The sequence below is a fragment of the Ursus arctos genome, unplaced genomic scaffold (genome assembly GCF_023065955.2).
Source record: "Ursus arctos isolate Adak ecotype North America unplaced genomic scaffold, UrsArc2.0 scaffold_2, whole genome shotgun sequence".
NCBI classification, from domain to species: Eukaryota; Metazoa; Chordata; class Mammalia; order Carnivora; family Ursidae; genus Ursus; species Ursus arctos.
This window is the reverse complement of record NW_026622874.1, coordinates 103371265-103384202: the sequence shown is the minus strand read 5'-3', so window position 1 is coordinate 103384202 and position 12938 is coordinate 103371265. Positions and strand designations below refer to the sequence as shown.

General features: G+C 50.3%; 1 protein-coding gene across 5 annotated transcripts in view; it reads right to left on the bottom strand.

The window, feature by feature from the left end:
* The window catches only part of CUNH7orf50 (chromosome unknown C7orf50 homolog), a 128026-nt gene extending 119133 nt beyond the window's left edge, over positions 1-8893 (bottom strand). The window contains exon 1 of one of the 5 annotated variants that reach the window (XM_026489013.4): positions 8849-8893. Coding sequence is in view for 2 of the 5 variants with exons in the window: in XM_044380290.3 (XP_044236225.1) it covers positions 2271-2326 (56 nt within the window). In the remaining 3 variants the exon portion in view is untranslated. Of the gene's footprint in view, positions 1-2270; positions 2450-5087; positions 5145-5173; positions 5251-8543; positions 8643-8848 lie in introns of those variants that run through there. The other 4 variants (XM_026489011.4, XM_026489012.4, XM_026489007.4 and 1 more) reach the window with 4 other exon arrangements.
* Positions 8894-12938: the final 4045 nt, after the last annotated feature.

Here is a 12938-nt window from a genome sequence, read left to right as displayed (position 1 = left end):
GGTCACCAGCAGATGGAGGGGACCACGATGTGTCTGGGATGGCCTCCTTGGATTGTGGAACAAGCACCAAAAGGGGCCACATAAAAGGAATGACACACAACCTGAGAAGTGTCTGATTATGTCCACTTTCTCAAGCACAGTAGTATCTAGAACTCCATGTATAAGGACAGAAAAGAGCCCATGAATTCTAAAACCCATTTCCTTTGTGGGATTGTGCCACAGGGGAACCAAGAAATGGTTGAAGTACCAGAACCTGAAAGCATGTCAGAGAGGTCGTAGTGGAGAGCCCTACACTGAGGGGCACTGGCTGCTGCTGGGACATGAGAGGATTCCTCTGAAGGAGGAAGTCTGAGGGCAGATGTCTAGGGGGAGGGGATGTCTGAGGGGGACATCTGTGGAAACGACATTTAAGGGAGGACTTCTGAGGGAGGACATCTCAGGGAGGCTGTCTGTGGGAAAAACATCTGAGGGAAGAGGTCAGAGAGGGGACCTCTGAGGAAGGACCTCTGGGGGAGGGCATTTGAGGGAGGGGCAGCTGAAGGAGGGATGTCTGAGGGGGGGATATCTGAAGGAGGGATGTCTGAGGGGGGGGACATCCGCAGAAAGACCTCTGAGGGAGGAATTCTGAGGGAGGGACATCTGAAGGAAGATATCTGAGGGGGGACATCTGAAGGAGGGATGTCAGAGAGAGGGAGATCTGAAGGAGGATGTCTGAGGGAGACATCTGTGGGAGGGGCATCTAAGGGAGGACATCTCAGAGAGGCTGTCTGTGGGAAAGATATCTGAGGGAAGAGGTCGGAGAGGGGACCTCTGAGGAAGGACCTCTGGGGGAGGGCATTTGAGGGAGGGGCAGCTGAAGGAGGGATGTCTGAGGGGGGGATATCTGAAGGAGGGATGTCTGAGGGGGGGGACATCCGCAGAAAGACCTCTGAGGGAGGAATTCTGAGGGAGGGACATCTGAAGGAAGATATCTGAGGGGGGACATCTGAAGGAGGGATGTCAGAGGGAGGGAGATCTGAAGGAGGATGTCTGAGGGAGACATCTGTGGGAGGGGCATCTAAGGGAGGACATCTCAGAGAGGCTGTCTGTGGGAAAGATATCTGAGGGAAGAGGTCGGAGAGGGGACCTCTGAGGAAGGACCTCTGGGGGGGGCATCTGAGGGGGGACATCTAGTGAGTGGGGAAGTCTGGGGGGGGGACATTTGCGGGAGAACATCTGAGGGGAGACCTCCCAGTGTCCAACCAGGCTGATTCTTGGAGGGAGACGTGGGAACCGAACCAGCTCCTGCTGCTGCAGTGAACGCCACTGCTGGGTGGCACTGACCGGAACAGCAAGAGCAAGAAGCAGCGTCACCACCCACTCCCCACCCCACCTCACCCCCACCCACCCCACCTGCTCCAGTGTCCCCAGGGCCCTCTTTGGGTGGAGCCAAAAAGGAGCTGAAAACATAAAAGCACTTTGCAGACGCCCACAAGCTGTGATGTGAGCACCACAATGTGGAGTATAAAATGTGCTTTCGGAGCGGAGACGGTGATCTAATAACCAGCACCTCCAAACATACACACCCTGCTTTTCATACATGTGGTTTTTGCAGAAACAACCCAATCACGCATAACAAATATATATACACACACACATATATGTGTAATACATGTACGCATTGCAGACTTATGTCTATATATTTTTAAATTTAATTTTTTAAATTTAAAATTTAATTTAATTTTAGACATGCTGTTCAAGGCTGTTTACATAGGTAAAGGGACAGAAACCCAATGTCTTCTTGACACCAGAATCCATTTTGGACTCTATCAAAAGATATTAAAAATATAACACACTCATTCAGCAAATATTTTTTTGAGAGCCAATTCTGTGCCAGGCACTGTGCTAGATGCTGAACACAGGGCAAACAGCACGGCAAATAAGAGCCTTGATTTCCTGAAGCCTCCCTTCTAGCGGGAAAGGGACCTATTTATTTAAATAGACCTATTTATTTAAGTAAATGAGAAAACACTTTTACATGGGGATAAATGCTGTCAAGAAATAGAAGAAAGTGAGCACAGGTGACGGACAGGCAGGGTACGTGCACAGTGGCAGGAGGCCTCTGTGAGACCAGTGAAGGACAGAGCAGGCAGCACAGGCAGAGCTGGGCGAGCAAAAGCTGGGTGCGTCCTGAGCCCGGCCTCTCACTGTGAACAGGTACCGAAACATAAAATTCCCCCAAAGCAAAACTGTTTCCACAGGGACAAAAGGGGAAAATTCCATCAAGTTACCAGCTGGTGGAACGGAGCGCACACACACCATCGTCCAGCAATCCCACCACAGGCATGCTCTGCTCCTGTGTGTCGTCACTTGCCCGTCACTGTCACCACCTGCAGAGTGCTGAGCACGGGCTAGGAGCTGCTCTAGGCTGGATCGGGCAGTCCAAAAGACCTATCCACACACAGCTGACATACTTATGGGGGGACACAAATACAGGATACATCAGAAGATGGTAAGTGCAACCCGAAGCCAAACAGAAGTGGGAAAGCATGATGGGAACGGCAGCTATAAAGGGTGATCACAACGTAAAGGGCCTAGAAGCAATGCAGACCTGGAAAGCCCACATTTGGGTTCTAAATTCCATTCTCTATCAAAAAAACGGGGGGGCGCAGAGCTCCTTAAGATTCCCGGTCTGGAGCAAGTAAAGTGTAAGGTGAACCTGGGATATCAAGCTGTGCTGAACACCCAGGAAACAGTCAACTAATCATAGGGCCACATCCAAGAGGACACAGCGCCAGCACGGAGGGCTCCCTCTCCCCTATTTGGGGCTGTGATTGATAACAACACAATGAAAGAGTCTTACTTAGAATCAGAAAAATTCCAAGCTCCACAGTCTTTAATTAAGCCTTATCTAAAAAAAGTATTCAAAGCCAGAGGCTACAAATTTCAATTAGCAGTGTAATAAGAAATCTTGAAAGAACAAGAAACTGTTGACACGGGCTTTGAAAAGACAAAGGACTCTGTCAGCCTATTACCTTGTTGGAGAAATAAGGAAAGTTTAGCAAATATTTACACACCAGTTACCATAAAAGTTAAGTTAAATCTTTATTCATTCTGTAAGTTATCATTAAAAAGTTTAATCACTAAGTCTATTTGCTAAAAAGAAAGACTTTTCCATATTATAAAAAGGTTTCTTTTACTAGTTCTAAGAAACGGTGTCTCATGACTTTGAGACAATCAATATTTGTTATAGAAAACGACATCTTACATTTACGGCGAGTCATGTTCAACAAGAGCGCCGAGACAATCTAATGGGAAAGAACAGCCTTTTTAACAAAAGGTTCTGGGACACCGGGACTTGCACACGCAAGAGAATGGACTGAGAGCCCTACCTCACACCAAACACAAAAGTTAACTCAAAATGGATCAAAAATCTAAGTGTAAGAGCTAAAACATAGGAGTAATCCTCAAGACCCTGGATTAGGCAACACTTTCTTAGATATGACACCAAAAACATTAGCAGCAAAAGAAAAAACAAATAAGTTGTGGACTCCTCAAAATCAGAAATTTTTGTGCTGCAAATGATGTCAGCAAGAAAGTACAAAGACAATGTCAAGAATTGGAAAAAATATGTGCAAGTCATATAACTGACAAGACACTGTGTCCACCATGTATGGAGAATTCTTACAACTCAACAAAAAAGACGACCCCATTTAAAAATAGACAAAGGATCTGAATACAGATTACCCCAAACGTGACACACAAATGGCCAATGAGGACATGAAAAGATGCTTAACATCATTCATCGCTAAGGAAATGTACATCAAGTGACATGACACTTCATAGTCACTAGGCTGGCTATAATCAAAAAGATAATCGTAAGTATTGATGATGTGGAAAACTTGGAACCCTTCTTCACTGCTGGTGGGATGTAAAATGGTGCGGCCACTTTGTACAACAGCCTGGTAGATCCTCAAACAGTTAAAACGTGCTACCATATGACCCAAGAACTCCACCAAAAAAAAATGGACACATCCACATAGAAATCCAAACCCTAATGTTCATAGCATTAGTCATAACATTCAAAAGGTATAAACAACCTAAATGTCCACCACCTGATAACCAGCTCACGAAATGTGGTATGCCCACGCCGCGCAACATTACTGCGCAAAAAGAAAAGAAATGAAGCACTGACTGGATAAATCCTGAAAACATTCTGCTCTGTGAGAGAGGCCTGTCATGGGATACTACAGATTGTATAATTTCGTTTACATGAAATTTCCAGAATGAGTAATTATAGAGACAGGAAGGTAGCCTGGTGTTTGCTCAGGCCTGGCGTGGGGGGGGGGGGCGGGGCAGGGGCAGGGAGTGACTGCAGATAGTACAGGGCTTCTTTTGGGAGAAGGAAAATGTGCTGAAATTAGGTGGCGGTGATGGTCATACAACCCTGGAATACACTAAAACACACAAAGAAAAGAACCCTCTAATCGCTATCAAATTATTTGTAATAAATTGAACAATATGATATCCCCGTACCAGTTCTCCTTCTTTCTTTTTTTTTTAATTTTATTTTTTTTTAAGATTTTATTTATTTATTCGACAGAGAGAGAGACAGCCAGCGAGAGAGGGAACACAAGCACGGGGAGTGGGAGAGGAAGAAGCAGGCTCATAGCGGAGGAGCCCGATGTGGGGCTCGATCCCAGAGCACCGGGATCACGCCCTGAGCCGAAGGCAGACGCTCAACAACTGAGCCACCCAGGCGCCCCTCCTTTTCTCTTTTTGTGCCCTTAGCGGTAACCCTGTTTCAGAGCCGCTGAGAGGGGGCGTGAGCCTCTGGCACCTCCAGAGCCACCGAAGGCTCCTCGGCGTCCTCAGGGGCTGCTTGAAACACACGCAAACCAACAAAGGGAGAACCACATCTGCTGAGAAGGGTGCCGGAGAAGCCGGCCCCCCCGCCTTCCTCTGAAGGTTGACAGGGGTGAAGTGGCCTGGTGCCATCACCGCAGAAGGATCAAGACTTGTCCTGCACGTGTTCCTTTCTCCTCCCAGGCTTTTCTGCAAAACCTCCAGCTGCTCATAGAGCTCTGCCAGCTAAGTGCTCCCCGTACCTGCGGCCAGGAGGAAGGTCATGTGGAGGGGCAGCGGTGTGAGGGAAGCGAATCGTAAAGCAGTGGCCGTGAAAACACACACTGACCCCGAGCTTCCCGTGCGCCAGGCCCTGGTCCAAGTGCTGCACACGTCTGAACTCAGTTCCTCGTTGCCAGCGAGGGCAGCGCACCATCAGAGCGGCAGACCGGCAGATGACGCCCGAAACTGGAGAACCCAAGTCACACGCTCTGCTCTGGAAGTTAGAGCGCATCCCAGTTTGAAACGCTGCCATTCTTTTCCAGATCCCCCTACTGCCGGGGGGTTTCAGCTGTATGCACGTATTACTTAGCTAACTGGGTAGGTTAAAAATGCCATTTTTTTTACATAAACGATTTTTAAAATTCTATTGTCCAGGGTTAGCCAGAGAATGATGAAAAGGCTGTTATCATGTCTGCTGACAGGAGAATAAATTGGCACAGTCTTTTTAAAAAGTAATTTTATAACACTTATAAGTGCTTTGGCCTATAATTCCACTTCTGGAACTTATCCTGATGAAATAATCATGGACTGAGATTCAAATACAAGGATGACAAGGCACTGCACAAGGGATGACAACGCCTCTTCAATTAAAAAGTTGAAAACCCCAGAACTGTCCAACAATAGCTGACTGGGAAAATGAATGACTTGTTCGTGCACAGGAGCACGCTTGCCCCGAGAGCACACAGAACATTCAGTCATATGAGCAGGAGCTCAACGTACAACACAAAGGGAAAAGATGGGGCGTAAACCTACATATGTAAAAAGTGACCCTCGTTTTGTCAGAAAAATGATACACAAGTATGTATGAAGAAAAAAACTAGAAGAAAATACATTAAAATATTAACATTTTAGAGAGTTAGAATTACAAGTATGGTTTTTCCCCCTTCTATTTTTCTGTAATTTCTACAATAAAAGCAGAAACACAACACTTTAAGGTACCAGCTCAAAGTGGAGCAAACAAATACTTCCACCAGCAGAAAGCTGAGGACCCACATCAGACACACAGAGACCAGCTAACTGTCTGTGCCCGGCTACAGTTACTAGTTGGTTCATGTCAGCACCAACGGGCTGAGGCTGCTGGGTCTCCAGGCCTGAAAAGAAACCCCACAGGATCTTAAAAAAATAAATCAGCCTATGGGGAAAAGAGTCTTCTTAAATCTGAAACTCCCACCCGTAGCCCCCAAAGCCACCTCTCACCCAGGGCATGATACCTCTGATGTGTCCTGTCAGGCTGCAGGGAAAGGCCCCTGGAGGAAGGTGTGCGCCCTCACAATCCCCAACCCTGGAGGAAATCCGTCCAAGGAGTCCAGGAGTGGAATGCCAGCTCCTGTGCCAGGACTGGGACTTTGTTCCCATTCATTTTGATCCAAGACAGGTCTGCATTCTGACTTGCCCACTTAAAATGGCCTCCAGATTTTGCTCTCCTGGTACCTTACCCTCCCCTCCCCCTCCTCCAAATGCCAAACTCGAAGCCCAGTTACTACAAAAGCTCCAAATTTCTCAGTCACCGAGCCCCCCTCCCCTCTTTGCAGCTCACCCCCCTCAGCACCCCCAGGTCCAATAATCCTTCAGCCTCACCAGTGGTCCCACCACATTTCCCCACCCAAGCCACTTGTCTGGACAAGCCTCTCCTATCAAACCTCCAAGGTCTTCTCCCTTCTCTCACAGGACCTTAATTCCTGATCACAGAGGAAATCATAGCAACTGGAAGGGAACTTCCACAAGCTCCCACATCTACCCCCTACCCTTCTCTCCCGTTATAATGGAATCCTGCCATATTGCAACAGAGGCCAAACCCTCCACTCCGGTGCTGGGTTCCATGCCCCGCCCACACAGGGACATCACTGAGCAATTCCCCTCCTGCACTGTTTCAGCTTCCCTTCTACTCAATCAACTAAAATTTCCCACATCATAAAAACTCTCTTGATCTCACATGCTCTTCGCCCCATTTCTGCTTCCTCCTGTTCAAGACCCTCAAGAGCCACCTACCTGCCCTGCCTGGAACCCCTTCCCACCAGGCTTCTGCCACTCTACCACAACTGTTCTCAAGATTACCAATGACACCATAAGGACAAAGACTCTCTCCGTGACCAAACTCTAGCCAGGCTCCTCTCTCCACTTGAACAAAACACTAATACAGTTTCTAACAGCTCAAGGCCCCATCCCTACGATGACCCTAGTGCCCTTAAAAAGTGCCTGCCTGAGAAAAGTCAAGGCTGCCATAAGAATCCAGCCAACACCTGAAGATGGGGCCCCATGGGACAGCCCTGTGGAAGGGCAGGAGGCCACATTTGATAAGTGCCACTTAGCAAACCCAAATGGGTTTCACATGGACAGACACGCCCACCCTGGGTTTTGCAGTCTTTCACTTCCTAAGTCTACTGAGTGCCGCTCCCCCTTCCATCCCTATTCCCTCAGTTCCCTCTGCACAAATCCAAGGTGTGTTCAGTTCATACAGCTCTTACCCCTACTGCAACAGTTATTACTGATTAAAATCCAGCCTTACCTCTTTACCTACAGTCTGGCTTGCTACTCGCAGACATGAAATCCCACGGCAGATGCCGAGTACTCACATTTGACCTAAGAGCAGCATCTGATAACTGATGCTCACTTCTCACTCCACATTCTTTTTTTCTCTTGGCTTCCAAAACAGACCCCACAACCATCTGCTTTTCCTCCTACCCGTTCACTGCCCTGACCGTCAGCACTAAAGAACTCCAGTCTTCGAGCCCACTTTCCTCTCTGCCTACATTCATTCTCTAAGTGATCTCACCTAGTCCTGCAGCTCTAAACACCAACTATCCACTGGTGATGGCGAACTTCTCCCTGAACTGCACCAGTACACTGTATCACCTACACCCTCACACATCATCTCAAACACAACGCGTCAAAGTCGACACTTCTGATCGTCCTCCACAAACTCAACTTCCTGTGCTTTTGTCCTCTCAACGAATGGCCACTTGGTGAAATCCAGATTTTAGCTCAAGCTAAAGACTGCGGTGTCCCACCACTCCGGTATCGGACACACTGTTAACCCCGTTGGCCTTGTCCAGAGGGCGGTGACTACCTTTCATTCCCTGTACCACTATCCTCCCATCTGCACTTCTCAAGAGCCCCCTGCTCCTCCAGTCCATTTCCAACACAGCATGCAGAATGACTCGGGAATGCCCAAGTCAGGCTTGCCGGACACCTTCCCAAGGCTTCCCATTTCGCCCGGGGAGTCGTCCGCGCGACCTCATCTTGGCCTGCGGGCGCAAGTGTATGCCCGACGTCCCCCGCCCATCGCCGTTCCCCGCCCGCCGGCCCGTGCTCTCGCCGCAAAGGCTGCTGCTGCCCTCCGGGTCACTCCACCCCGGGGCGTCTGCCAACACTACCGCGGCCCGCTCTCCGCGCCCTGCTCCGCCTCATTTTCCTGCAGGCGCCCACCACCACCTTACTTATTCATTCTGTCCCCTCAGAACGCAAGCGCCCCAGGTCAGCGTCGTTTCCGCCGCGAGCTCGGCGGCCAGCCCGGGCCCGGGGCAGGCGGACGCGCGGGAGCCCCGAACGCTTTAATTAAGGGGCGGTTTGTGGCGAAGGGAATGCCAGGCTCGGGGGGGTACAGCCCGGAGCAGCCGGAGGCTCGGAGCCCGCGTGCCCTCTGCGGGACTCCGCCGGTCCCTTCCGCTAGCCGCCCGGTTCCCGCACCCACGTGGGAGCCACCCCGCGACCCGCGACCCCCGACCCCGCAGTCCTCGCCTACCTTCGCGTGGCCGCCTACCCGGGCTTCCGGCAGGCGCACCGCCCTGGTAATATGGTCCCGCCCTCCGGAGCGGCGTCACCCATTGGCCGAGGCACGCCTCTGTCTGCCCGCCGACCAATGGCATGCGGCAGCCGCGAGGGGGCAGGCCCAGGTGCGGACGCGGGCTGGTGGCGTCATCTCTGGGCGCTGTCGGTTGCCGGGAGCCGCGGGTTGCCTAGCAACGCCCCCTGCGCGGGCCTCGGGACCTGGGGCACAGCGCCTCCTTTCTGGCCGCGGGGGCCGGGAGACCCCAGGCGGACGGCCCCCAGCGGTCTGTCTGGGCGCACCAGATTCGTCTTAAACAGAACTCATTGGTATGAACTGAAGATGCCGTAACTATAGACAGTGCACAATGAACGCCGCACAGGTGGAGCCCCGGGAATGCGGTCGCCGGCTTAGGGGTCGCCCGGGCGGCCCCACGTGGCTGGCAGGGCCCGAGTGGGGTGACTCCCGCTGCCTCGGAGCATCTGGGGGTCTAGGGACGGGAGCGCTGCGCCGGGCGGGCAGTGCGGGGCCGCAGCGGGAGCAGGTGTAGTTCTGCGGCGCCTCCTCTGCTTCTAGGTGCGAGGGTGGCTCCGCACTCGCGCAGGTGCGGCTCGGGCCACTCCCCGCTCTCGGTGCGGGTGCGGTCGCTCCCCTCGAGTCTCCCCCGGGTCGGGTGCGGCTCCGGTCGATCCGCTCTCTGGCTGGCTCAGTCGGGGGAACATGCGACTTTGGATCTTGGGGTCATCAATTTGAGCCCCACAGTGGGTGTAGAAATCACTTAAAAATAAAAAACCTTGAAAGATAATCATTCTGTTTTACGCCATCAGAGTGAAATATTCTGAGGGGGTAAAAGGAAACCCGGAGGGGCGCCTGGGTGGCACAGCGGTTAGGCGCCTGCCTTCGTCTCAGGGCGTGATCCCGGCGTGATGGGATCGAGCCCCACATCAGGCTCCTCCGCTATGAGCCTGCTTCTTCCTCTCCCACTCCCCCTGCTTGTGTTCCCTCTCTCGCTGGCTGTCTCTCTCTCTGTCGAATAAATAAACAAATAAATATTAAAAAAAAAAAAAAAAGGAAACCCGGAGTACTACACCTGACATTTAGCAACATTTTCCACTCAGGGGTCAGTCGCTTCTGGAAGAGGCAGCAAGAAGGCTGAGAACCTGAACAGGGATTGACGGCTTGGTGGGCTAGGGCTGCTAAGGGGGAGGGTTCTAGTAAGGTCCCATCTTTGAGCTGAGACCCTGAACAGCTACACTGTAAGAGTCAATATGACCAGGGTAGACCAGCCTTGCAGGGGCTTCATAAAATCCGTATTAAATTCACCTCAATTTCTGACTGCATTCAGGCAATCAGGGTTTATTGGCGCTGCTAGCCTGCTCAAAGAAGAAAGGGTAAAATCTTCCTAGAAGAAAAGTATAGTATCCCATAGACCAAATTATAATTGCTCATTATATATTATGAGCATATATTATGTATATTATGTCCAGCACTCAATAGGAAACAGCTATGTGCACAAGGAGACAACACAATGTGATAGAAAACCAAGAAAAAGAAGGTGCCATTTTCACCCTTCAATGGACTGCGGACACGCTCACCCAACGTTGTAACTTCATGGGTCTGAAAATGTCCGGCTCCTGATGGACAGCTCCAGTCACATACTAGTATTGATGAGGTTGGGGAATATATATGAGGTTCAGTGGGGTGGGGTCCGGAGCCGACGACCAAGAAAGAATTCTTGAGGCGTCTTTGGTGCAAAATGGTGGTTTATTAAAGCACGGGGACGGGACCCGAGGGCAGAAAGAGCTGCTGCCCCGGGGTTGTGAGGAATGGCCTATTTTATACCCTCAAGTGGGGAGGGGGCTAGGGATAGCGTAAGTTTTTAAGGAATTTTGGAAGCAAGGTCTCCAGGACCTTGAGGGGGCTGGCTACTGTTGGGAGAGGGTCATTTATAACTGTCTAATAAAACCTTAGTCATGAGACCCTTCAGATGTATATCGGTGGGCCATGTGCTTGGGGGATGATTGCCAACACGTATCTTGGGGGGGGGCGGTTAGAGATAAAGGAAGTTTCCAAAGGAATTTTTATACGTTAAAGTAGACTAACAGGATCTTGGTGGAGGGGAGGGGATCAGGCCAGGACTGCCTTTTGCCCTTAGCAAAGTATTAACATTGAGGCAGCTGAGTTCCTAGAGGAATGTCACCATGCCTGTTTCAAGGACTTGTCAACGGGCTGTAGGTAGTAAGGACTGTTTCTTTGTCCTTTAGGGCAGCCAGGAGTGCCTGAGGAATGTCGCATACATCCCATGGGGGGGGGGTGCAGGGTGTCAGCTTCTGCTTTGTCTTCAGCTTGCCTTTCGTTCCCTCATCAGTATGCTGTCCATGGCCAGGTGCTCCATCGCTAAGGCCGGGTAGCACATCCAGAGCCCCTTAGCATGGTGTGTAATTCTCTGCAGCAGAGGTCACGGCTTTGTGCCAAGCTCTAGGGGATGGTGCCAGGGACCAAACACAGTCTCATCTACCATGTATGTACCTCTCTAGGTCTTTTGGACCTTCCAAGTTATAGGGCCCCAGTGCAGGAGAGCTTATGCCACAAATTGGATTGGGCCTCACTCAACACCAACAGACTTCCGAGTTTCCTAATAAATGGATGGTGGTCATATTAAATAGGGTCTATGCTGCCCCCCAAATCCAAAAGGCAGAAAATCATATTTGTTTTCTATTTCTACATACCAAATGAACACAAAATTTAGCAGTTTAAAACAATAAATTTAGCAGCTTCATGTCACAGTCTCTGAGCGGTCAGGAGACCGGTGCAGCTTAGCCCTGTGCCTCTGACTCACGGTCCCTCACACAGCTTAAGTCAAGGTGTCTGCCAGGGCTGTGGTTTCATCAGAAGGCTTGTCCGGGGGACAGTCCATTTCCAAGCTCACGTGTGGCTATTGGAAGGATTCACTCAAAGGTCACTGGGCTGAGGGCCTCAGTCCTCACTGGCCATCAGCAAAAGGCCTCCCTGAGTTCCCTGTCACATGGCAGCTGTCTTCCCTGGAGCGAGTGAGCAGGAGGGTGCACAAGAGGGAAGTCACAGGCTCTCTGAAACCACATATTGTATGATTCTATTTACATGAAATGTCTACAACAAGCAAATCCAGAGACAGAAAGTAGATCAGTAGTCGCCAGGCGCTGCTCTTGTGGAGAGAATGGGGAGTATTAATGTGTATGAGGTTTCCTTTGGGGACACTGAGAATGCTCTGGAACTAGATAATGCTGATGATTGCCCAACATTGCAAATGTACTGAGTGGTCCTGAATTATTCACTTTAAGATGGTTAGAATGGTGAATTTCGTGGGGTTCTTATCATGAGAAAAAAATGTTTGTTCCCCCATAAATGTGGTTATGTTATTCATGTCAAAAATAGCTGTGTGTGCTGGGATCTGTGTGTCTCCAGTCGCGGGGCTCCCCACCCAGCCATCTTGGCTGAACTTTGTTGAATATGTGAAACAGTAACAGGAGTCCAAAACTTAAGACTGAACAAGAAAGTATTCTATCGCTCCCAACACTCCTGCCTCACTCCCACCCACCCAACCCCACATAGGTAGCCAACTTCATTAGTTTCTGGTTTATGCTTTCTGAGCTGCTTCTACCAGCCACAGGCAGATGTGTGCTTGCTTCTTTCTGCTCTCCCCTCTACAGAAGGCAGCACTGCACACGTTCTTCTGCACCATGCTCCTCCAAGCCAACAGTCCATCCTGGAAATCTTCCATCAGTTTACAGTCATCCTCTCATCCTTTCCTACAGCTTCGTGGGGCCCCGTGGGTGGACTTACCCTGGCTCATCTAATCAGTATCCATACACAGGCATTCAGTCTCTAGCTCTGCCAATTGTAAATTGTGCTGCGATGAACAATCGTGCACACGTGTATTTTACTATTGGTGGTGGTATACCTTCAGGGTAGACGCCTAGGGGTGGGTTTGCCAAATATAGTTTTGCTGGGTATAGCCAGATTTTCCTCCATAATGGTGGACATTTGGCATCCCCACCAGCCATGTGTGGACATCTCTCTTGCTTAC